This window comes from Talaromyces rugulosus, chromosome V (assembly GCF_013368755.1).
Source record: "Talaromyces rugulosus chromosome V, complete sequence".
NCBI lineage: Eukaryota > Fungi > Ascomycota > Eurotiomycetes > Eurotiales > Trichocomaceae > Talaromyces > Talaromyces rugulosus.
Window position 1 is genome coordinate 4,982,900 of NC_049565.1, and position 24,442 is coordinate 5,007,341.

General features: G+C 47.2%; 12 protein-coding genes across 12 annotated transcripts; 4 read left to right on the forward strand and 8 right to left on the reverse strand.

Moving 5' to 3' along the window:
* Positions 1–202: 202 nt before the first annotated feature.
* On the reverse strand, positions 203–1,632 carry TRUGW13939_10244 (uncharacterized protein; the record flags this gene model as incomplete). Its single annotated transcript, XM_035493357.1, has 3 exons — positions 203–880; positions 941–1,075; positions 1,135–1,632. 3 exons carry the CDS (start codon positions 1,630–1,632, stop codon positions 203–205), a joined length of 1,311 nt encoding a protein of 436 aa, XP_035349250.1.
* Positions 1,633–3,158: 1,526 nt separating this feature from the next.
* TRUGW13939_10245 (uncharacterized protein) lies at positions 3,159–4,133 on the reverse strand (the record flags this gene model as incomplete). Its single annotated transcript, XM_035493358.1, has 1 exon — positions 3,159–4,133. The coding sequence occupies one exon, from the start codon at positions 4,131–4,133 to the stop codon at positions 3,159–3,161; it is 975 nt and encodes a 324-aa protein (XP_035349251.1).
* A 633-nt stretch (positions 4,134–4,766) lies between these two features.
* TRUGW13939_10246 (uncharacterized protein) lies at positions 4,767–5,999 on the forward strand (the record flags this gene model as incomplete). The annotated part of the gene is made up of 5 exons (XM_035493359.1): positions 4,767–4,910; positions 4,958–5,068; positions 5,133–5,521; positions 5,587–5,651; positions 5,704–5,999. 5 exons carry the CDS (start codon positions 4,767–4,769, stop codon positions 5,997–5,999), a joined length of 1,005 nt encoding a protein of 334 aa, XP_035349252.1.
* A 148-nt stretch (positions 6,000–6,147) lies between these two features.
* TRUGW13939_10247 (uncharacterized protein) lies at positions 6,148–7,914 on the reverse strand (the record flags this gene model as incomplete). Its single annotated transcript, XM_035493360.1, has 1 exon — positions 6,148–7,914. The coding sequence occupies one exon, from the start codon at positions 7,912–7,914 to the stop codon at positions 6,148–6,150; it is 1,767 nt and encodes a 588-aa protein (XP_035349253.1).
* Positions 7,915–8,788: 874 nt separating this feature from the next.
* On the reverse strand, positions 8,789–10,614 carry TRUGW13939_10248 (uncharacterized protein; the record flags this gene model as incomplete). Its single annotated transcript, XM_035493361.1, has 2 exons — positions 8,789–10,471; positions 10,525–10,614. The coding sequence occupies 2 exons, from the start codon at positions 10,612–10,614 to the stop codon at positions 8,789–8,791; spliced, it is 1,773 nt and encodes a 590-aa protein (XP_035349254.1).
* A 940-nt stretch (positions 10,615–11,554) lies between these two features.
* Positions 11,555–12,664, forward strand: TRUGW13939_10249 (uncharacterized protein; the record flags this gene model as incomplete). The annotated part of the gene is made up of 2 exons (XM_035493362.1): positions 11,555–11,823; positions 11,887–12,664. The coding sequence occupies 2 exons, from the start codon at positions 11,555–11,557 to the stop codon at positions 12,662–12,664; spliced, it is 1,047 nt and encodes a 348-aa protein (XP_035349255.1).
* Positions 12,665–12,973: 309 nt separating this feature from the next.
* On the reverse strand, positions 12,974–14,008 carry TRUGW13939_10250 (uncharacterized protein; the record flags this gene model as incomplete). Its single annotated transcript, XM_035493363.1, has 2 exons — positions 12,974–13,930; positions 13,988–14,008. 2 exons carry the CDS (start codon positions 14,006–14,008, stop codon positions 12,974–12,976), a joined length of 978 nt encoding a protein of 325 aa, XP_035349256.1.
* Positions 14,009–14,703: 695 nt separating this feature from the next.
* Positions 14,704–15,867, reverse strand: TRUGW13939_10251 (uncharacterized protein; the record flags this gene model as incomplete). Its single annotated transcript, XM_035493364.1, has 1 exon — positions 14,704–15,867. One exon carries the CDS (start codon positions 15,865–15,867, stop codon positions 14,704–14,706), a length of 1,164 nt encoding a protein of 387 aa, XP_035349257.1.
* A 1,877-nt stretch (positions 15,868–17,744) lies between these two features.
* On the forward strand, positions 17,745–19,450 carry TRUGW13939_10252 (uncharacterized protein; the record flags this gene model as incomplete). The annotated part of the gene is made up of 4 exons (XM_035493365.1): positions 17,745–17,900; positions 17,993–18,487; positions 18,544–19,223; positions 19,300–19,450. 4 exons carry the CDS (start codon positions 17,745–17,747, stop codon positions 19,448–19,450), a joined length of 1,482 nt encoding a protein of 493 aa, XP_035349258.1.
* Positions 19,451–19,624: 174 nt separating this feature from the next.
* Positions 19,625–21,510, reverse strand: TRUGW13939_10253 (uncharacterized protein; the record flags this gene model as incomplete). Its single annotated transcript, XM_035493366.1, has 4 exons — positions 19,625–19,747; positions 19,804–20,337; positions 20,427–20,775; positions 20,837–21,510. 4 exons carry the CDS (start codon positions 21,508–21,510, stop codon positions 19,625–19,627), a joined length of 1,680 nt encoding a protein of 559 aa, XP_035349259.1.
* A 1,000-nt stretch (positions 21,511–22,510) lies between these two features.
* On the forward strand, positions 22,511–23,123 carry TRUGW13939_10254 (uncharacterized protein; the record flags this gene model as incomplete). The annotated part of the gene is made up of 2 exons (XM_035493367.1): positions 22,511–22,583; positions 22,633–23,123. 2 exons carry the CDS (start codon positions 22,511–22,513, stop codon positions 23,121–23,123), a joined length of 564 nt encoding a protein of 187 aa, XP_035349260.1.
* A 237-nt stretch (positions 23,124–23,360) lies between these two features.
* On the reverse strand, positions 23,361–24,398 carry TRUGW13939_10255 (uncharacterized protein; the record flags this gene model as incomplete). Its single annotated transcript, XM_035493368.1, has 2 exons — positions 23,361–23,809; positions 23,873–24,398. 2 exons carry the CDS (start codon positions 24,396–24,398, stop codon positions 23,361–23,363), a joined length of 975 nt encoding a protein of 324 aa, XP_035349261.1.
* Between the last annotated feature and the right edge of the window lie 44 nt (positions 24,399–24,442).

Consider the following 24,442-nt stretch of genomic DNA (forward strand, 5'->3'; position numbering starts at 1 on the left):
ATATTTTAAAAATTAAATTGGTGTTGTATAAAAAGCCGAAAAAAGTTGAAGAGTATCTCTAGCGAGTATCTCTCGTCAATCCCCCATCCATATTCAACGAAAGCAAAGTCCAAGTATCCGGGTCCAGAAATGACTCCAACGCTAGGTAGTGAATTACGCTAATCAGATATTTATCGAGCAATAAAAGCGGTCATAAGTTGTATCAGATATTGACACCCATCAGTCCAACCCAATGACGGAACTTCTCAGGTGATATTAGAACCGGTTTTCCATATGCACGCTTGGCAGACAGGTCAACGTCAACTATATCTCGATGCCAGTCCTCTGCTGTATCCAGGATGGAGTGAGCGACCGATAAACTGGCCATCATACTACCAGCGCGAATATCGGTCTGTCGTGAACTTCGGATCGTCAAAATCTGACCTGCGATTTCTAGCGATTCGGGTTCTAGAAGATATCCTAGGGTTCGGTCGAGTGCAACCAGCATTCGATTAGTCATCAGAACACAGGCTTGATACGTGACTAGGATTTGTGGCCATAGGTAGGGGCCGTCAGTCATCGGAGATGATGTTTTATCTTCCATCTCGTTAGGTATATTTTTGCTCCACCTGTGATACCATGTCGACAGAGCCTCTCGTCTCGTGTAAACTTTCCGGACTAGTGTTTCGTACAGCACACCATCGTGTTCATCGGGGTTCATAACTATAGTAATACAATCGCTGAAAAGACCAGTGAGCTCAATGAGACTCTCGTATAACGAGATGACCCTCTCACTACGATCAGAAAATTGACTGTTTGGGGAAATAGCAGATTGCAAAGTAGACATCCAGGCATCTTGCTCGAGAAAGCAGTGTTTGCTATCAAAATATGATTCTGTTGTCTATGGACCTGGGTTAGCATTCGGATTTAAAATAAAGAAAAAGAAGTTAATTCAACTCACAATAATCCCCATCTGGCCAATCAAGAGAGACATTTCAAACTCAGTCGTAAACATCTCAGGGCCACGGTGCTCGATTAACAAAGCGGCGCCCCGGGTATGTTGAAGCCAAGCTTTATCGATGTCATTAGTCAAGTACTATGAGGAGCTGTGTGTCAGTAGAATGGCCCAGACCCTCTAGATCATGATGTACTCACTTCAAAAAGACAGAGCAGTTCGGTCGCACACAAAGTCTCTGCAGAAAGTGATCTCTCCGGATCGTTAATAGCCTGTTGAAGACTGTTCAATGCACGCATGTACAATGAGAGAGTCTTCTGCTTCGAGGAAGATTGACTATGCAATGCGTGAAACGCAGCGACAACGCATTGAACTGCATGGTCTAGGGCAACTTCATGCCCCAATCGACAAGGAACATGAGTCACATACGAAGCTTCTTCTCCAAGTGAGGGCAGGATGAACCGTAATAAATTAGAAGAGAGATACTCTCTAGCCGCACGGCCGATATGTACCGATGTCAACGGGGCTAGTAGCAACAATTCTGCACCCTCTACAGTTCCATTGAACCGTGGCAGGGTCAATCGGTAAGGCGGAACCCTATCTATGGCTCTATCTGAGGAGCCAGTTTCCTCCGCAGTTTCTCTATTATGAACCGAGGTAGGTACAGTATCCCGCTTTCTTCGACGGTCTTTATGCATATTAGTCGCGAACGAAGAGACTGTTTCTGTTTGAAAACGCGTCTCGAAATCATTTCGATATCCGGGACATGACCGTCCGGATCGGAGACAGCAGAGACACGAAGGACGCGTTAGATCGCACTTTGGTATAGTTAAATATATGCATTTTTTTTCCCTCATGGATTGATAAGATAACTGTACCTTGCGTCGTCGCACCCTACATTCATGACAGTCCCGACTAGGTCTCCCGACATTTGGCATTGCGTTGATGGTTGAAGAAGAGTTAACAATGGCTTGAGATGGATCAATTAATAATTGAGGTACGTATAAATAGTTATCGAAACGACCCCTGGGAGCGGCTGAGTTCGTCCGGACAACACATATTGTTGACGTTGCTAATAATAAATGAAGTTCCAATGTGCCAAATTTTGAGATCGGCTAACTCAATGCCCGGAAAGGATCCGTTAAGCGCGACTACGCAAGCACTATCACCTTAACTGGGCTATTATTAGAGACAGACCGGCCATATCAATAACCATGTTATTTCCGCCTTGTGTGCCCAAGGTTACGGTGGTATGAGTTGCTGTAAGCCAACTGCATTTCAGCCTCAAAATGGAAGGCGGTGAGAACGGCAGTCGGTATTTTATTATAATAATATAATTGTAATAGTGGAGCTTCGCTCCACGATTATTATAAAAATCCATAATAATTCATATAATTCTAAATATATTGCTTTTTATATATAGAATATATAGTACAGTAGGGGGCCACATGCAATCAGTGTTGGTTTGAAGTAACTCCGGCGACTAAACCAATCTAATAATAGAAAAACCTCTGGCTGCTTTAAATGTGATAATTTAACTATTAATAATCAATATTGTATTTCTACGTAATCTTTACTTCTAATTGTAACATATAATATTAAACGAATAAAGTGGCAAGATAAATAATAGAATGTAGAATAGTGTAAACGCTCGCTATTAGTGCATACTTAAAGTTTTTGACGTCGACATGTCTGACACGACACAGGCCAACATGACCTTGAAGACTTGATGAGTTATCCATTTTAGCTCGCATTTCTTCAGCCCTTCAGCCCTTCAGCCCTGCGGTGGAGACTATAAATCACGTGCGCTGAATTCCTGCCTGATCTCTTAGGCACCGGAACTGCTAACAGTCCAAGTCAAAGCAAATTTTTATCTATACTATATTACAATAGTGTACGAATTGATTGATTGATTGATTGATTGATTGATTGATTGATTGATTGATTGATTGATTGATTGCAAGGACTGGCTGGAGATGGGGGTGCTATAAGCTTTTGTTTTGCATTCACGATATTCTCTCCATTCTCGCTGGATTAAAAGCATAATAATCGCTACGATCAGAATCAGAGATTTGCAATAAACGCCACTTTAAATCCTCTCTCTAGAAAGGGCACTAGCAAATCCAGGCGACTGACTAGACCGAGGCTTTACCATCTTCCCTTATGTACGGTAGGTAGTCACTGCCTATCATATCCACATGGGCGTTAACCCAATATAGTGACTTCACTTGCTCATAGTGTTGCTAGCCAATCGCTCAAGAATGAGGGATCTGGCCTTTTCTTCGTCACCCCCAACTCGCAATTTCGCCTCCTCAAGAGTCCTTACGTATTTTCGGTTTGTCTGGTGGAAACCGTCAAGCAACCCAGTTGGTCCAAAGTTCTCATCAAACGCGAAATGATGAAAATCATGTTGAAGATTGGACGGCAGCCAGGGGATGTTGTACCCGGAATGCGTACAGATCGTGCCGAATTCCAGTAGCAGAAAAGTAAAGGTCGCCTGGGACCAGTGATGTGGAACCAGCAGTGTGCCAAGGGCGTTCGGCAACAGGTTTGAAAATATATGCTCAGTCACGGTGCAATACGTCGAGGCGAGTCCGACAGGGGCAGTGAATTCATGATGCTGTTTGTGGAAAGTCGCATAGAGCGATTTGGAGTGAAAAGTCCGATGGATATAGTAAAACCCCACTTCGGTGCAGAGGATATCAAACAGGGCAGTGGCGATTGTCTCTAATGGCGATGGTAAAGCTGCGGGGTGGACTGGCTTCAGCGGACTCGTCAACGCATTCAAATATATCACAGGCAAAGCCACGAGAACTTGGTTTCGCAGTGAGATGAGAGCAATTCGGCTGTAGGATCGACCATCAACCCGGATGAACGGCTGTGTTTTATATTTGAAAAGCCACCGCGGCCAAGCAGTCAAGTCTGGGATAGCAAAGACGGCCGACCATGCCCAGAAAAACACCGAGGTGACCACAAATGTGCCCCAGACATTGACGTTGTAGATGCCGTACTGCTGATCAATATACTGGTAGAATCTGTGGCCAGTAGCCGACTGATTGAAGGCAACAAATGCTCCGATTAGAGCAACATTCATCGAGAGGGAGCGCAGCCTTGTGTTTGCCAGGGCAGTCGTTGAGTATACCCAGCGCTGGCTCTGGGGGATTGTTTTGCCAGCGAGGTCTTTAGCTGTGGTCTGCATCATTGCTTAGCCGCTTTTATCCTTCTCATAGTAGTCACACTTTTGTTACCAGCGTAGCCATCTGGTGTATCCCACGCTGATATAAAAACAGTCGGGCATTTTCAGCTGCCTCGGCACACGGTGACGACCCACTTATGCTGCAGCTAATATGTCGATCTGTGGTGATACGAGATGAGATGGCGAGAAAAACATCGCGGGGAAATCCTTGTTAATTCGGGAGTCGGTTCTCGGACAACATAAGTTACATAACAGACAGACCCCCTCAAGAAAACGGGCCACTCACCGCGAGAGCGCTGGACCAATATTCTCCCCTGTAGAGGATGAATTAGCTCGTGCGCGGCGCCATGCGGGGAACGCAGGGACGTTAGCAGGCGAATTATAACCGGTTTTCGACCCAAATCCCGAGCAGAAATGTTGTGTCCGGACTCCGGAAACGTCCATCCCCACTAGCGAGGCATTATCAAGATCATTATTGATTGATCCGATGCGAATTTCTCCACAGTTTGCTTGGACCTTCAGAACCAAATTATGCGCGTCGAACATAGACCTAGACAAAAAAAAATGATAATACAACAATCTTGATATTCGCGCTTTCCGCTATGTCTCTGCAGGTTGCAGGGCTGGAGAGGAATAATGGCAAGCGGTAGTCATGCAATCATTATCGTGACCGCCGTATTTCTGGCCTTGTCACTCTTCGCCGTGTGCCTCCGGTGTTTTGTGCGTTTGTACGTGGTCAAGTCCTTTGGCCGCGACGATGGCCTGATGGTGGTGGCTGCGGTAGGTAACCTGCTTGACTTTCTTCGTCCATGTTCTGATAAATTCAGGTTTCCAACATCGTCTTTGCTGCGTTTGGTATTTTCGGTGCTGTACACGGCATGGGCAAGACGCAGAGTTATCTGTTGCAGCATCCAGACGATGTCCGTCTGGGCTTACTGGTAGGGAGGCTCCATTGTACATGTATATCGACGACATACACTAACGTCCATTGATCTCGATCAGGGATGGCTACTAGGCCAAATATTCTATGTAATCACCTGCACCCTCGCCCGTCTGTCCATCGCAATCACACTTCTCCGAATTACCGTTAAGCGCGTCCACAAGCTTATTCTATACGCCGTTATTGTTCTCTCAACCGCTGTCGGGATCGTATTTCTCTTTTTCACCATTTTCCAGTGTAGTCCAGTGGACTACTACTGGAACCGGCGTACCATGCCACACGGCCACTGTATGAATATGAATTCGCTGCTTGGGGTGGTCTACATGTACAGCGGAGTGGCAGCCGCTTGTGATTTCACCATGGGAATCTTACCGGTATTCATTATTTGGAATCTACAGATGAGTCGACGCATCAAAGTGGCCATTTCCGGAATCCTAGGCATTGCGTGTGTGTATGTACCTTCCCAAATCTTCGGCTTTGAGAATTTTCTTATATTCTAATGGGAACATCCTCCAGCGCAAGCACGGCCGTCATCGTCCGCATCCCATTTTTACACTATGCCGCCAGCCCCGATTTTCTGCGTTCGTCCCCCTCCTTTAGTATTTTGATTTCCGTGAGATCTGACTATATTAGATACAACAACTCAGGTATCAATCTGGTCCAATATCGAGGCAAGTCTCGGCATTATCGCGGGGAGTCTCATTGTGATGCGGCCCCTTTTTCGAGTCTTCGCATCTAATACCGCCTCTTCACGGACTCGACCAAATTCCTACACAATCTTGAGGAGTAATCGACCGCACATTGAACTTGGGGCGTATAATATCGACACTGGCAATAATAATAACTTGCATTGTGCTGCGAGCCGATCCCAAACGAGCTTCTGCAGGGATTCTGCAATGCAACAAGTTCAAATGGCTGTTGTAAGATAAGGATCTTTGATTTGTATTATTAATTATACCAGGGGTATTGTTATTTTATTCACTAATGTAATATAAGCTATTAATTTGAAATGAGGACTGACAGAAAGAAATTTATTGTCTTGAATTGGGTTCTTCTCCCATAAAGTTTAACTGGTTTCTATTGGGTCCAATAAACCCTGCCTTCATATGGCTCTAGGTTGTCTCCGTCTACCCTTCCGATATTTGTGCTGATGGCTAACTCTAAAGTGTGCGATTGACAGTCTTCGGGGAGAAATATCTTCTGCCGCACGCCTGAAAAATTAAGACAAACGAGAGCTTTCTTGACCTCCTTCGTTTCACCTAATGAGGGGTTCGCATTATCGTCAAGGGACTTTGTGTAGGTAAAGAGAGCGGTGTTTTCATGATCATATTCCGTGAACCGCCCGTAGATGAAGAGGTTCTTATGGGTTTTCCGGAAACGAAGCAGGCGCTTCCAAAACTGTAAGGGGCTGGTGTCGTCGTTAATCTGCTTCTCAACGTTTATCTCGCGATAGTTGTCGTGAACTCGCATCCAGGGATTCCCTACTGAGAAGCCCGCGTTCAACGAGTCGTTCCACTGCATCGGAGTTCGGGCATGGTCTCGCGCGAGATACGCAATTCCATCCATAGCAGCACTCATTTCTTTAGGGTCATTCTTGGTTTTTTCCTTCATCAAGGCAAAGAAATTGCGAGTTTCCAGGTCCTTGTATTCCTCCAGCGGCCAGTCGCGCGGGATATTGACCATGCCGATCTCTTGACCTTGGTAAATGAAGAGGGTCCCAGTCAAAGTAGTCAACATCAATGCCAGCATTTTTGAAGATTGCGCGCGGTACTCGGGAGCATCTGAAGCAAATCGGGAGATGGATCGAGCGCTGTCATGGTTCTCGGCAAACGAGGTCGTCCACATATCTGTGTCTTGAATGAAGCACTGCCATTTGGCGAGTGCTGTCTTAACATCCCGAAGATCGAATGGTTCGGGGATGTACTTGCGAATAGTTCCCATTCCAGTGTATACCATGTCGAAATGAAAGACCATGTTGAGTTCGTGCTCCCTAGCACTGACGTATCGCAAGATTTCTTTCGCATCAGGTGTGCAGGGAAGTTCACCAACAGTCATAACGTCCCCATATGGATCCATGGCTTCGCGGACCATCTCTTTGAGGTATTCATGTATCCGGGGTCCATTGCAGAACAGTGGATAGGCGAACTGCCATGGACTGCTGGGGTCTGTAATAGGGGCATCAGGAAACTCTGCTGGTTTACTGTACTTGTTGACGGTATCTACGCGGAAGCCATCTACACCCTTATCCAGCCAGAAGCGGATTGCTGAGTTGTAGATTGCTTTGCGCGTCTCTGCATTATCCCAGTTAAAGTCCGGTTGCTCTTTCGCAAAATAGTGGAGATAATATTCTTCGGTTCTTTGATCCCATTCCCAGACACTACCGCCAAAGCTGGCCCGCCAGTTGTTTGGGGGTTGTCGGTTTCCCTTGGAATCATAAGTAGGAGGACGCCAAATATACCAATCTCGCTTCGGATTATCTCTCGAGCTGCGAGATTCTTGGAACCAGGCATGCTGGTCAGAGCAGTGATTGATGACTAGATCGAGAATCAATTTCATGCCCCTTTGGTGAAGCGCGTCGATCAACTCGTCCATATCGGCGAGGTTGCCGAAAGGTTCGTGGACATCTTCATAGTCGGAGATATCATACCCCATGTCTACCTGGGGGCTTTTGAACATCGGTGAGAGCCAAACCACATCAACCCCGAGATCTTTGATGTAGTCCAATTTAGAGACTAGACCTTGTATATCACCTATACCATCACCCTTGGAGTCCTTGAAACTGGCAGGGTAGACCTGATAGACTACAGCCTCCTTCCACCAAGGCTGATGGCTCACCGAAGCCATTATAGCCATTATCTAAGGATCTCGAGATACCAGGATCAAAGTGGCAGCGACAATGATGGAGAATGAGCAAATCTGCTTGCCGGATTATGGTAAAAAAAAAAGTTTCTTTTTATCGGAATTCGAGACCCCGTTTGAGCCACAGTCTAATCGGCTTCCCTGTAGGTTTAATTTAGGACCGGACCTGGTAGAGTAACACGTCAAGCTGGGGAAAAAAAGAAAAAAGAGAAATTCTGGTCGATATCTACCTAATGCGGCGATTATGAGAATCAAATATATCAAGATGATTGGCCCAGCCGACGTAAACTTGGTTCATCAAGTTATAACTTGGATGTCGCCTCCACTTATGTAGACCCACCGCTGAGTCAAGAATCTTAGCTCGGGAATACGAATCAGCGCAGTCCAGCCTAGTCTGTCGGCCCAATTATGCGAGTAGATATGTTGCTGATCTGTCAATGGCTACGCTCCTCGTATAGCAAATAAGGCCCCGTAATTTTCTACTCCATTTTGATGCCTGACAGAACTACATGCTCTTGTACTTCCCAGCACAAGAAACTGCCTAATTCCAACGAATTTTTAACAACCTTGGTCACGGTTCACTCGACCGATATGGAATAGGTGTTCTCAGGAAACTGTTCGAATTTGTAGATAACAGAAGAGTGAGTCAAAGGGTGGTTACAGACCATTTGCCATCTTATACGGGATATGCAGCATTCGGTAAGGCTTTCTCGCATGCAGACGGCCGTTCGGCAAAGGGTGGAGGTTTTGGAATACGAACTATGTAGACCTATTCGCTGCTATTTAATTTAATCCCTAATGCAGTGGCTCAGATGACAAATTTTTGGACAAAAAACAGTCTAATTGATTCGTACTTATATCAATATCCATTACTGTCTTGCTGTCGCCCCATGTGGCTCCATGAGTGGATGAAACACCATGCCAACTCTTCATTTTTGTCCAGTTCCATGTGCCTTGTTCTTTTGTCTAAAAGCAAATCGTTGGTCACACTTGCATGTCTCCATATGTCATTGACATCAGAAGGAAAGATTATAGTCTCACACCCGTCCATCAAATCTTCAACCCTTGCAATGCTTTCTTCAACAACGTGTTCAAACCTGTGAAGAATATTTGTCGCATCTGCCCATTGCTGAGATACAGACCGTAGTACATGGCTGATGTTTTGAACGCCAGTCCACAAAGGACTGAGTCGTACTGCGGCCGCATTTGTTGCGTATTGCTGGTCTTTACAACGAACAATTTCTTGGTAAGAGTATATTAGTGCAATTCCGGTAGTGAAAGCCCATTCCGCAGAGGCGGCGAGATCTAACATCTCTTCAGTACAGTCTCGCTGGATTTGTGCGAATTCAAGTGAATAGTTCCACAAGTGTAATAAATGCTCTGGAGATCTTTTTTTGAGTGCTTGGCATGGGCGGTATAGGAGAATCGTTGCATGATAAAATTCCCTCCTAAGTGATCGTATCAAATTAATAGAATTAATTTGTATGTTTTGCTGGTCCCATGTGGCCAGTCTTGTGGCAAGGCGTTCAACCGAATCCAGGGAAACTTCGGAGTTTGTATGTAGTTGATCAAAGATAGCTGATTGCAGCTGGATGATTCTGCATTTTTGCGCGTGATACAGTGAATCTTCTTCAGAAACATGTAGTTTCCAGCCCGCATCTGTCAAGGCACATGGTACCGACCTAGCAATGCAAAAGGAACAGTCGAAGTTGTATATGGTCCAACGCAATCTTCTGCTAACCTGCTGCGTCTCATCATTTGTCTCAACATTCCGATGTGATTGAAGATCAACGCACATTCGTACACCGGCGTTGATAAGATAGCTGACATGTACATCAGACGGATTCAGCATTCCATACTGTATCAAAAAGAGTAGTCCTTGAATGGTTTCTATCAGCGTTTCGGAATTTACCAGATAGTTGCCAAAGAGACGAAAAGCGCGTCGGAAAAGAGTCCTGGCGGTTGAATTTAATATAGAATAGCCCCTTTGAGAAAGAGAAGCAGTTGCAATGGCCATGATCATAAGAACATTAAAGCAGGCCGTGTTATAGTCACTATGATATGCCCCAACTTCTCTTGATGAAGAATAAACTAGATCAAATTGGGTCCGGATTGACTGTGTGGAAATAAAAGGCGTAGTCACGGCGTGAATGTGCTCGAGATAGTACCCACTCAACATCGAACCGATATCTTCCTGTGGAAGAGACAGCTCCGTCTCTTGCGCTTCAGCTTCAGAAAGGTTAACAGCGCAAGTAGAGGCAATGATGATTTGTGACAGAGGAAGACCACATCGCAATTTTGAGGGCAACTCCAGCGATGTTGCGTCGACCTCATCCACTAATTTAGTAAAATCTGCACTTTCTTCTTCATCAAGTTCTTCTCCGGATAGATGACCCGTTAAACGCTCTTGTAAAACCCGAAGTCTCCGTTTCAAATACCCCGTGTAATCTCGATCTTGCCCATGCTGTTGGGTGCCTAGAGAGCATGTGTCTGCTCTATCAAGTCTGATGCAAGAAGAGCAAGCCGGTGTAAGACTATCGCACTATATATATTTTGAGCATTACAATGGGGAATAATACGGATGGTCGAACACACCTTGAGCTTGCGCGCTCGGCAAAAGGAACATGCAAGTTGCTTTTGCTTTAGACGAAGGGGAACTGTTTCGCGGGGCCATGAATGCGACATGTCCAAGAATTGTTCGAAGCACAGAGAAGAGAGCGCGATGAGGAAGAGACGGAGGCGCCGAAGAGCAAAGTGGGGATAATCGTTCCTATGTAGGGTTAGCGTGTACTCTCCTAACAGTAATTGCTTCGGCGCCTCCGTCCCCTTGCTTCCAACATCAACAGCGTTGAATACGGAAGCATAGAGGGCTATGGCAAAGGTATATTATATCCCTGCGTGCACCCGGTGTCATAGCAAGAAAATAAGATGCGACACGGATCGCCCTTGCTGCCGACAATGCGCGCGAGCTGACACGAGCTGCGAATTCGTCGTGTCCACAAGCTCCCAAAATGCTGTGCTATCTTCACGCGATCATATCTCGGCTTTAGAAAGCAAACTATATGACCTAGAAGTCGATTATGCCTTGTCAAGGCTCGAGAGAGAAGAGACTGCTTCCATTACGCCCTGTAATGATCCTGAAAGAGCGACTTTGAAGCGGAGCACGGTAAAACAACTCATGAAAACGTATTTCTCGCACTGCCAATTTCCATACTTGATTCTTCTGGAAGATGAATTCTCCGAGAAAGTCGAAAATGTTTACGCCAAATACGGCGACTTATTTGCCAACTCTGACGACATTCCTGATAAGATCTTCTTCATGACTAGCATGGTCGTGGCCATTTCTTTATTGTCATTAACCTGCCGGACGCCCAAAGCAAAGTCCCTGGCAGAATTTAATTTTACAAGAGCTATCAATCGGCTACATCGAATTCTTTCTGGAGAGAAGGATGCGGAAGTGCTTCAGTGTGTATTGTTACTATTGTTATACTCAATGAGGCATTACACCAGCTCGGCACACCCATGGTATATTTCGGGAATAATCCAACAGATATGCTGTAACATTGTGTTGCACGAGGGAGCATATTTGAAAAATCGAATAGGGATATGCTTGACGTCCTGGTCGATGGATCTAGGTATAAGCAAGGTGCCGTTCAGACTCAAAGACTGGGTTGTTGACAAAGTCCCACCCGAAAGTCTGAAAGAGCAACAAACCATGCATTTTATTCAGCTTCAGAGGTTTCGAGACCTCGTAACTACCCGACTATATTCACCTAGCGACCAGGATAAAGACGAAGATAGACATGGATTCATTATGGACATGGCCCATCGTCTAGAAAATTGGAAAATGCGAGCACAACAACTGGCAGCCGCAGATATACATACGGCTAACTTGTACGTTGCATTTTTGGTTTATCGTTGCTGCTTTAAGCTAATTTCATCGTCGTTCTATCGCAGGTGGGAATTATGGCATTCCGGTACGACTTTGCGTCTACTTAGGCCACTACTACAGCAGCATCCTGTCGTCTCAAATAACCTTCAACGCTGTTACTCATTGTCTACAGAAACAATCGATATTTCGTTTACACAGTTGTTTATTCGACGGCATACCCCGGTTACTTACTCGTGGAAAGATATCTGCGACATAATCCTAGCCGGCGTGACATTTTTATATGTAATATCCACATCGAAAGAAGTCATTGAAGATGATGCGTCTTTTTTGGGCAGAAGATTTGCGAAATTCACGGCAATTTTAAAAACTGCTCTTCAAAATTGGCCAAATGCAGCTCGAGCACAATCGCTGCTAGTAAGCCTGACAAAGCACACTATGGATAATATACATTCACGCGGAGCAGATGACCAAGGAGAGCAACAAAGACTTTCAAAAAGACCAAGGATAACTCCAGACACAAATGAAGCATCGAATCTGCCTTGTCCTGACGGCGATGACGGTATTGATCTACCGGTTCCTAGGGCGAAAGTGCGGCGTGGCCTTGCGCATCGTGATTCGGAATCAGAAGTGCAGAGCAATGCTAGTAAGGACGGTTTGGAAGACTCGTTTTTTACGCACGAGTTTGTAGAACGGCACCGTGTCAGGATTATGTCTACAATACTGGGGCTAAACCCGCCTCAAATTGAAGGAGAGCATGGCATGGGCACTTCATGTGATGGAATGAATGATTATATGTCGTTTCTGGAATTTGTGGATGTTCTCCATTGTGGTGCAGTCCCGTAGAGAATATTTAGTTACATTTATTTCCCTAGCACAAGAAAAGGCAGACAGCATAGTGAACTAGCAATTGGCCAGGCGGTATCGATTGTGAGGTTTTGTTTTTAGTCAGGTTCAAATCTTCACTACCCCTGGATTGAGTAAGTGACGCGACAATGTTTTGAATTTTGTAATCCAGTATTGGACACCATATTTAACTAAATAAAGGCCAAGGGAACAATTAAGGCCATGAAACCGTAACAGCAGATCTATCGTTCAAACGCCACCCATGCAGGCACAATCAACATAAAAAAAAAATAAAAATAATAGAGACGACTATGCCAAGACATCCCCATTCATCAATGTACTCTTACTGGTCTTGTTGCTTGGATTCTTTTCAGGAGCTGTCAGGTCCACCAGACTGTTTCCCCTTGTCTGCAAATAAGTGCCCTTGCTTCCATCTGGCACCCAGAACCTTCTGTCGATCCTAGTGATCAAGAACATGTAGAGGACAAGGATTTCAACGGTGAAAACGAAGATGTAGAAGCATGGCTTGTTCTGGACCGTGTGCGGGTTCGAAGCAAGACGTTGAGGCAAGAAGCTGGTTGCATCCCTGAAGGAGGCACCAGCACACAGCAGAAACGCAGCGGTGCCGACAATCCACAACTTTGAGTTGAACGAGCCAGCAGTGCCAAACTCTTCCGCAGGGAACGACGATGACCGCCTGGGCAAGAGTAGGGTCAAAGCCAAAACCGGCAATGGGAGGAAGGAGAACCAAGCCATATAGGTTCCTCCAACCAAGAGGATATCTCGGCATTGGCTCAGCTTATGGACGTCAAGCGTGTAGTGAAGATAAATGTTGGCGGTGATGACCATGATCAAGATTCCAATAATCAGGACGTAAAAGAACATGAAGACTTTGCTAACAATAGGATTCCAGCCAAAGGTCGGATGGGCAGCGCGTAAGCAGCGCTGGGCAAAGAGAAGGTTGAGGATAAACAGAACCAGCACGCCAGCGGCGACGAAAATGCTAGCTGCAATTCCCAGTTGCACGTTGTCGTGGTTGTATGCCCAAGAAATCCGCAGGGCGCAGGTAAGGGAGCGCGCCATGCAAAAGCCAAAGCACGCAGCGCTGGGGATGAACTTGTGGGTTCGTCTTCTGTTGATCTGAAAGATTGTCATGTGCGAGATGGCGCCGAAGACGAAGAGTACTAAGAAGACGCAGGTGACGGGGACATCGACATTGGTATTGGGTATGCCACCCAGTTGGGCGGTGATGAAAGGGTATGGTGCCTGTCAGAAGTCAGCACTGAGCAAAGTGGTCTCGCCTAGAAGAGCAGAGAAACAAACCTTTTCTGCAGGTTGCTCCATATTGACGATGGTGGTAGTAGTCTCCTTGCGAGAGGGTTATTGAGGATATGGATCGTGGTTGACATCTAGAAAGGGCGGCGAATGAAGGAATCGCAGTCTTTTAAGTAATATAAATAATAGCGGCCCCTCATCTGACGTTGCCAACGTTTCAACGTATGCACAACCTAGTATAGTAAGATTGGCAAGACTGATCGCTTCCAAGTTTCCGGGAGTCTTCTTTCTCATGGCGGCGCCCAATCAGGCCAACGCGCGCACTGCATCTTCACGGGGTTAACGAGAAGATCCGCTTCAGCCGGCCTCCTCGCGCTCGCTGTTCCGGAAACATGGCGGCTGAATCTGCTCGCAAAGGGCGTCATGAAGCGCGAAGCTGTAGAGAAGAATCTTCTTTCCGACAACAAACAAGTCGAAAAAGACGCCGGGAGACCGATCGGTTGGTCGGCGGCCGACCCCCCGTGCTGCCGATGCGCACGTGACGCGCTATCTGGTATGGGAATAGCCTCGTATCGTTTTATATCGCGGGCTTCAACTTTCGACATTTGGAATAGAAAGTGAATTGCACAAACTGCCATCTACAAGGGATCCTACTGGCATCAGGGCGGTATGGTACAATGGTATGTAACTGTTTTATTCTATAGCTAAAGAGAAACTGAAACTCAACAATGAGTAGTCTGAGGGATCATGCACTTGCAGGTTGATCAAAGCTGGCGCCCACTCCAGTTGGTGTCCGGAAATGTGAACAGCGCGTACAGCTTGATCAAGCTATGAAAGTACGTAAATGCATAGTACCCAGGCAAAAAAATCAAGTCCCGCGGCTCTTTGACGAAATGGGGGATTGATTTGGCCGTCTTGCCAGCCAGAATCCAAAGAACAAGGTACTTGAGACTTCCACCCAAGGTGTGGCAGTAGCTGGAGTGGGAATAGCTGTATAGGAGCGCAGCGTCGTAGAACAGCGAAAAGTTCACGAAGCTAGTCAAATGAACGGCATACACGCACCATGGCTGCGCTTTCCACACCGATCGATCAGTAAAGAGGCTGGCAGAGTTGCTGCGCCACGTTGTCCGAGCCCATCGGAGGCACTGTGAAAGATACTTGGGGTACTCGCCAAGCGTAGTTTCAATCAGCGCGTCTTCGCAAATCTGGAATTTGACCGTGTAGCCTTTGCGCACATAATATCTGGTGATGTACTTGTCATCGTCAGCGTTGAGGGGCCCGAAAATACCGAAAAAGAACCGTTCGTTTTTAAACCCCTCCATGAATTCTTTCTGCTGGAGAACTTGGGTACGATGTACTGAAGTTCGGCCAGAGATGCACGACATACCGCCGTCGACGGCATTGGTGGCCCCAGCATTGAAATTGTTTCGCTCAAGGTACAGGGCGCCGATCATGTTCCAAAAAGACTTTGTGGTAAAGCCCGTCTCAGTTCGTCGCACTCGTTTGTTTGTTCCCACGCCGCCCACTTTGGGGTCTTCAAGAGGTGCTAAGACAGAGCGAAGAAAGTTGGGCGAGGGCCAGAAGACATGGTCGTCCAACAAAACAAGAATGGGTGTTTTGACAAGCTCAACTGCACGTATCACTTGATGGCGCTTGTTGGGCGATTCGGTGAAAGTCACCGATATGGTAGACTTACAGCCATCCGTGCGGAATTTGGCCACTGCATTTTCTGCCTCGTCAAGTAATTGTCGACGTCCCACAACGATAATGAGCTCTCGTGGGCTGTTTGCGAGACACGTTCTAAGGCATTCTTCAAAGTCCTTGTTATTAGGGTCCACAGTTGGGATAATGACGGTGACATCATCTGGAGTGAGAGTGGGAGACTCCGGGATCTCTGTCGGTTTGTAGAAAACCCAGAAAGCAACCATGTGAACAATGTGCCGCAAATAACGAAAAATAAAGAGAAAGCAAAAGGAAAATTTGGGGTGAGAGATGAAAAAATTTACCAGGGCGTTGCCTACCAGAAGGAAGAAAGCCACGATGACACAGAGACAGTTCATTTGGAACCAAGTCATTGTCTTTTTCCAGTTAACATGGACAGGTAAAGCTTTGGATTTTGCTATAGCTAACATGGTAGCAGGAGGTTGGTTCACCTCTTGCCGTTCGTTGAACGATGTGTTTATAAATCGACACAAGACCACTTGCAGAGATATAGAGTTGGTGGATTTTTATTGCGATAACTTGATATTTTTCGAAATTGTGTATTAACTAGGAGTGATATTTATCTCGAGACACGGGCTCTTTCAAAGGGACATGTTGACTCATGTGGTGACTCAAGGCCGGTTGTCGACTCACAAATGCCTGAGAAGAACCGAATTTGATTGTTGTCACCGCGATGAGACATGACGCCGCAGACTGTTTTGTTCCTTTCTTCCTCCTTTTTTGAGGGAGCGTTTCTGTGGACTATGGAGTTCCACCGAATGCCATTGTTAGCCTGGGTTCGTTGATGTTGGCCACGACAACACGGGGACGGGAGTTTTACGAGAATCAACTGTGTTTACCAAGAGGTATTGGATCTATGGGCAGAATTTTCTACATTGATGCGTTGCCATTGAGCATTAATCAAGAAAGGAGTGCAATCTCTTACCGTGGGAGAAACGTAACTCGTACGTAGTCTTTGAATGAATGTGTCAAAGCGCATTGAAGAGGCTATTTTCTAGGTTGCTTTGTCAAAAGAGTTCTCTTTCCTCACTAGATAATGTACGATAATTACTGGATTAGGAAACGACGAGACAAGACAAGCCTAGCCCTAATAGACGGGCTCGTGTTGGTGCCTCAGGCAGAAAACGCACGCCAAGCCCTAAGTCCACATCACAACAATGCACCCAACCATCTTATTCTTCCATGGTGATGCTTGTTTCCAGCCATATTGCGCATTCGCGAGAAATCCGGAAAGTAGTACATCATCGGCAGATAATTAACAATAATATCACACTTCCACACATCCACATATCCGGCAAGGCCAGGGATATGACTTTAGCCGCCCCGTGGGGGATCGTTTCCGCCTCCGCAGAGATTAGGATATCCATCTACTAATAATCTACTAACAGTTGGCTTCGTCTGCAGTGATTCTTCTGTTCCGCCATGATCCCAGAACCCAACGTGCTAGCACTGAGGACTCCGTACTGACTGGTTAGTAGCACACCATACTCTGTACGGAAACTCCGTCTCGTATCATGTAGTTCTATGTATTTTTACGCTCCAACGTCGCACCCAGCCAAGCCACTATCAACAGTTAGCGCGTCTGGTCGACAGCGATCAGGAGGGTCGCACTGAAACACTCACGCCGTGGTAGGAGAAAACGATGCAACAATGCGCCGATCACTGTCAGTCGCGGTGCTGTGTTAAAATCCTTATCACCAGTCTCGCACCACCGACATCCGGCCGGATGGCGCTGTGGTGACCATCTTGACTGCTCTCGGAATGGTGCAAAATGCGGTTCGGTTGAATTGGCCCCTGGACGGGAAGATATTAAGCTTTCGCCATCCCGCGCTCTGAGCTTCTCCTCTGCTGCTCGTTAATATTACTACGTACCCTGCTCGCCATCGCCCGTCCACTTCTGTTGTGTCTCTCGCCTGTTCGCTCGTTTTATCAGACAGAGACGCAAATCTTCTTGCTGTCGCCATCCTCAACTCTAGCAAGCACTGCGCCGGGTTTCCCCGCGCCTACAGCCGTCGGATGCCGCTTACTGCGCCGTGAAGACTCCCAAAAAAATATCGCGTCGCATCGCATCAATCGCGTCGCCATGGACGAAAAGAACCCCAAGCCGGTGGCCCCGGACAGCGATTCTGAGATTGCTCCCGAGCATCGTGAATATCTCCTCCAACGCCATGGCACCTTTGAGCTGGACCCGGTCCCGGCCATGGACGACGAGGACCCCTACAACTGGCCTGCATGGAAGGTATTACTGTGACTTTATATATATCAGTTGATGTATCAATTGATATCCACATACATACCCGGAAATCTTGGAAGGCTGACTCTCGTGCATAGAAACACACCAACCTCGTCCTCGTCGCGTTCCATGCCATGATGTGCACCTTTATCGCCTCCTCCATTATCCCCGCCTATCGCGACATTTCATTGGATTTAGGAGTCAGTATGGACAAGACATCGTACTTGACCTCGCTGCAGATTGCCATCATCGGCGGAGCCCCTCTCTTTTGGAAGCCGCTGTCCAACCGCTTCGGTCGTCGTCCCATTTTCCTGATTTCGCTGGTCGGTAGCTTGGTATGCAACATCGGCTGCGCCAAAAGCCCTTCGTATGCCTCCATGGCCGCCTGCCGCGCCCTGGTAGCCTTTTTCATCTGCCCGGCCGGTGCTCTGGGAAGTGCCGTTGTGGCCGAGTGCTTCTTTCGCAAAGACCGCGGCCGATACATGGGTGTCTGGGCTTTGTTGGTGACTTTGGGAGTGCCGGTCTCTCCCTTTATCTTTGGATTTGTCGCCCAGCGTGTTGGTTATCGGTGGATCTATTATATTCTGGCAATTGTGGGATAGACACCCTTGTGCATTCTACTAGGAATACGCTAACCTCCCGAGTACAGACAAATGGTGTGCAGCTGATTTTGTGTATTTTCCTCAGTCCGGAGACTCGCTACATCCCAGGCTCGCCCTCGTCCGTTGCTGGCTCCGGCTTTCGCCAGGAATATCTCACTTTCCGACGCATCGACCCGACGCCGCTTCGTCTGTATGAGTTCATCCAACCCCTTACCTTGGCTGGTCGCGCTACAGTGATGATCCCCGCGGTGGCCTACTCCATGGTGTTTTTGTTCAGCAGCGTCATGACTACAGTTGAAATCCCCCAGCTGTTGCAAGAAAAATTCCATCTGGATGCCCAGGGACTCGGCTTGCAATTTCTGAGTCTCATCATCGGATCCGTACTTGGAGAACAACTCGGAGGGCCGTTGTCGGATCTGTGGATGAACCGGAAAACCCGTCAATCGGGGCAACGCCCGCCGTCGGAATACCGATTGTGGCTAAGCTACATTGGCTTCCTGCTCTCTATAGCTGGCTCCGTCGTGTTTCTGGTGCAGACGGAGAAATCCCCCTCCGGGCATTGGAATATCACGCCCATTGTGGGAGTGGCAATTTCTGCGTTCGGAAACCAGGTTGTCACGACAGTATTGATCACTTATGCGGTCGATACCAATTCGACCGAGGCTGCGTCAGTCGGGGTGCTGATTACCTTTGTCCGCCAAATCTGGGGTTTCATTGGACCTTTCTGGTGAGTTATACGTTATACCCCCTGCTATCTCTCTTACCTCGTTCCTCTAGGTCAATTGACTAATTTGTCTTCCCAGGCTCCCGCACATGTTTTCTAGTGTCGGCGTTGCCAACAGTGCCGGAATTGCTACTGCGCTGATTGTTGTTGCCAGTCTTATTCCCACAGCGCTGCTTCAATGGCGCGGCGAACTTTGGCATACTAAGAAGCAAGATAAGATGTCTGCATAGAGTTGATCTTCAGGCTGACGTCAACTGGACGGATAACTTTGTATATGAGCACATGTGTTCCAATAGATCTGATGAAGAATACCTTTTATTTCTGCTTATAGTCAATATCGCTTCTCGTATATATATATTTAAATTACTTGTTCAGTCAATACACTATTTCCTACAACAATCATTTCACATTTCCACTTCCTCGTAAGGAGGTGGCTCGTCGTGAGCATCCCATTCTGCGGTAATCCGGCGTGCCTCGGACATCTCGCCTTCTGTCGGCATATTGACGACCATCAAGTATAACACTTTCTACAAGACAGAGTGAGTATACGTCAAAAAAAAAAATTACAGGCAGGGATACGTACTTCCGCAAGAAGTTTCTTGATCCCAAGCGGACCGCCTCGGCCTGATCTATCGGGACCTCTTGCGCCAGCTCGCTGCGTTTGTGTATAACCTTGCTGCTGCTGGTGTTGGTACTCATCAACCCGGTATGTATCATCTCCATAACCTTGCTGGGGCGCTGTTCCGTGCTGCTGTCCGCGATTGCGCACTGCTTCTGTAGCCATTCCGACCAGACCACCAATGAGCCCTCCTCCCCCTCTACGAGATCGACCGCCACCAAGACCAAAACCACGGTCTGATCCATAACTATTTCTATCATCGTACGCTTCTTCACCGAATCTTCCGGTACGCTCTCGTCGACCGGACAATGCAGATCCGATAAGCCCGCCACCCCCGAGCAGGCCGCCAGACGAGCGACCCGCTTTGGGATTGATGTACCCTAGCGAGACGAGGGATACGAGTGAGCCACTATGGATCGGGTGGTTTGGATCTGCATATTTAGATGCAAAAGTTGGGTTGAGTTCGTTGGAGAGTAGATTATCCGGGTTTTCACCAACCTGGACAGATTCTTGTTAACAAAAGAAGAGAGAGAGAGAGAGAGAGAGAGAGAGAGAGAGAGAGGGATACTGAAAAGTGCCACACTTACAAATTCAGCCTGAGCCTTTCGATCCATATACTCGGTGACAAAGTTTTTGCTCCGCTTGAGCTTGTTCTTGATTCCCTTGGCCTCCTCTCCCGGAGCGGCGGCGATATAGTCCAGCCCGGGGAAGACCAATTGCGCAGTCTGCATGAATTCGAACTCGGTAGTAGTGCCGCTAGAGGACTGAAACTTGCGCGACATGCCACCAGGGTTAGAGGCCGAGTTTTTGATGGTCGTATTCACGTCGATATTGACGCGAGAAGAATGCGACTTGGGATCCCACGTCATGACGAGGCAGTATAACCCCCGCGGCCGGAAGAATTCGTCATTAAGTCTGGCGAGAGATTTGTTCTGTCTGTAATATTTATAAGAACTTTCGCGTTACACGATATCAATTGATACAATAGAGGACTGACCGGTATCGCCCCTGCGCCTCCATGGCGATCTGCGTCGCAATCATAATCGCCGTCGAAACAGCAAATCCGATGGCAGAGGGAAGCGCATTCGTCGCCAACGCTGCCAGGTTAATAGCATTGATCCACGGGTTCGCCAGGCTAGATTCGTTCAGCGTCTCGATAAGGTCAAGCCAGAGTTCCTGATCGATTCCTTTGCTTTGTAGATCGGGCGCATAAGCACGAATGAATCCGCGCTTCTTGTCCCTTGGCCGGCGCTGAGGGAGGAGGACAGGGTATTCTAACTTGACTCTTTCAAAAGCCTGCAACTGGGTAGTGTCCGGGAGACTCTGTCGGTCAAGAAAAGCCTGCACCACTTTGTCTGGATTTGCTGTCCCCTGTTTGTTTTTTCGTGGTGCGCTGCCACCGACAAGCTCGTCCTGGGCCTCGTCGAGCTGCCATTGTGCTTCTTCCAAACCGTCTGTTTCCTCCATGGGGCTGGGCCTCGGAGAAGTCTCATTGTAGGGTGAGACTCCTGCCCGGGTCTGGGACTCCCCAGTCAGGTTTTCAGTACCGTTTTCGACGCCATTTTCATGGTTGGTGCGCGCTCGCTCTGCTGCTTTCTTTGCCTTGTGATGTTGACGAGCTTCGGCGACAAGGCCGACGCCCGAAGAGACTTTGCCGATAAGTCCGGACATTTCTACCAGCGCGTGGTGGATTGGGAAGAGATGGAAAATACGAAAAGAGGACCCCGCTTTATATAGACTTTGCTTAAGTTTACCAGAGCAAGTAGTTACTACTACTTCTCAATATTGACAAGTGGGGGGAGGGGCTTTCAGTTAGGCTCGATTTTAGCTCTGCATTCCAAAAGCTTGTTGTCCATTTTTTGTGTTCCCAACTTCCCAAGACAAATCAACACACGATACGCCTCGTTTAGGCCCGTTTAGCGTGGCCGTTTCATAACAGTCCGCTTGCGGGCTGAGAGGCCCAAAGAGAAGCCTGAAAAGGGGGCCAGAAAAAAAGCCGCGTAACGTCCAATGAGCCTTGCAAATGTCGAGCATTAGCCACTGGGAAATGTAGGCGGCTGCAGGGTTCATGAACTGATATCTGATTGCGAAATCCCTAATCCGGTATGCTGTGCGATTACCTGGAAGGCGTTGCAGGGGGAATTTGGGTGCCTGCTGCCACCAAACATTTCAATACTTTCATAACGGAAATTAGTAGCTGGTCAGCAGGAAAAGACAATTATTATTTCTGAAAAGCAGATTTCTGAGGTTTTGTGGACTCGCTTTGTAGCCTTGACCTTTTTATGACCTTGGTTTTTCGAAGAATGATTCCTATATCTTTCCTTTCTACGAAATAAATAATCGTACTTAATCGCCGTCGATGAAATATTTTTCTAGTCACTGAACCCACGGCAAGATTATTAATAATGATTCTCAAAACAAAGAAGACACAACATGGCCGGTCGCCGATATCTATATATACGACAGTTTCTCAAATTAGAAACACCAGTTGACACAAAGACTACATGTATGAAACACTCAGATGGCAATCTAATCTTAGATACATATGTGCACTATGTTCCAGGAATATTGTATATATAGAGCGCAATGGCTGCTGTAATTTTCCAATTTTTTAACTTAGGAAACATCGAGCTAAATAATTCTACATCCTAGGCGTCATAATCAATAGACAATGTCCGACTTGCCCCCCACAAGTTATCGGCTTTTCCAGCTTGCCGGGCCCGGCCTGACTTCGCTATTATATGGTTCGTTCATCTGGTTTTTATATGAAGCAACACTCTGATAAACACACAGTCGGCACCGCCGCCGTTTCTATCGCAACAGTTCCGGCCTTGCAACAACTTTCACCTCCCCAGATCCTCGCTCCTTTTAGACGACTCTACCACGTTGACCATAGTCTCCGCCAGTTTCTTGTTGCTATCAGTGCAGGATCCTTATTCATTCTATCAAAACATTCCTACACACAGACAAGACCTGCTTTCGTGGCTGAACTGTTCCGGTACTCTGGAATTTTGACGGGTTTGAATTATACATTTACAGCATATATACTCGACCGCGTGGCTCGGCCATTGGTGGTGTCTTTGATTATAGATGAGGATGACGACGACACCGGAGACAATCTTGATAAATGGGCATTGTGGAATTCTCTCAGAGCAGACTGCACTCTCGGAGCTAGTGCAGTGTTGTCGATTTGTGCAGTGGTCGAGTTTGACGTTATCAAAATGCTGTCGAGGAACATACTTCGGATAACAAGATCACTGTTTGTTTCTTTCTTCTCCGTTTAACCCAGGTCAGAGTCATTTTTATGCGATTATTCTTCTTCAAGATTTACCAATACAGAGAATCGATAAAAAACATTCGTTAGTCGCTTGCGTATAAACATCAATTTATGAGTAGCGTGAAACCAATAGAAAAACCATTGGCTGATTGGCCAGTCCATATATTCAATAAAAACAGTTATATATACTAGAAAATAGAAGCATGTACAAGTTCAAGATAGCACTGCATAGCTAGACCCGAGCTTAAAGAGCAGCTTTGATAGCTTGCTGGTAGTTACCGTTTTGCACAGCCAGCTGTGCCTCCCAGAGCATAGCGCCACCGAAGTTGGGTAAGTTCATTCCCTCAACTTCTTGCAGCGTCTGGACCAGGGTATCCGAGTCGACGTATCCCTCGTCACCATCTGAACCGCTAGCCAAGGCGCCGATGAAAAGTGTGGCGCTGCCAATGCCGTCGCTCCAGTTCTGTACAGCAGCGTTAAAGCCAGACTGAGCAATGTTGCAATCTCCGTTATTGTAGAATTGAACCCAGACGTAGTCCAGCTCCTTGCACACGTCGAGGGGGATAGACTCGTCAGGGTAAGGGCATTGAGGAGCAGCAGTCAGGTAGTATTTCTTGCTGGAGTCCTCGGCGAAGTTGGATTTGAGCTGAGAAACCAGGGCGCTGTAGCCAGTAGAGTCCCCAGATTCATTGTCTGATATTGTTATAATCGGTTAGCATGCAAGGACTATTCATAGCTAATAGTGGGGAAACTAACCCAAATCAAATCCATCAAGCTTAACGTCGCCAAAAGGACGAAGGTCCTTCAGGGTCTCGTCGGTGCCGCCGCCGAACAAGTTCCACAAGGTATCAGCGACAGACTTGCCCTCATCATCGTCTGAAAGGACAACGTCGGAGTAATCGACGGCGCCACCCAAGCTCAGAATAACCAGCTTGCCAGCAGACTGGCATGACTTGATAGCAGACACCAGCGAAGATCCATCCTGAAGCGACGTAGCGCCGGCATCCTGTTGAGCCTGAGAGGCGCCATCCAATGTGCTGATACTAAGACTGGGATATCCGCCGTCGGCCGAGAATTTATTCACAAAGGCAAGGTTGACGATGTCGTACGAGTCATCCGAGCAGACGTCGTCAAGAGTAGTGCTGTCATCCTCGGCTCCCCAGTAGACACTGAGCTGGTTGCCCGAGGTCGAGTTACCGGGCACTCGTCGGTGCATGGCAGGGAAAGCGAGAGTGGTGGAGGCGAGAACACCAGCACATAGCAGTGTTTTGAGGGAATGCATGGTGATGATGGTTGTAATATTCAATGTAGTTGGGCGAGTTGAAG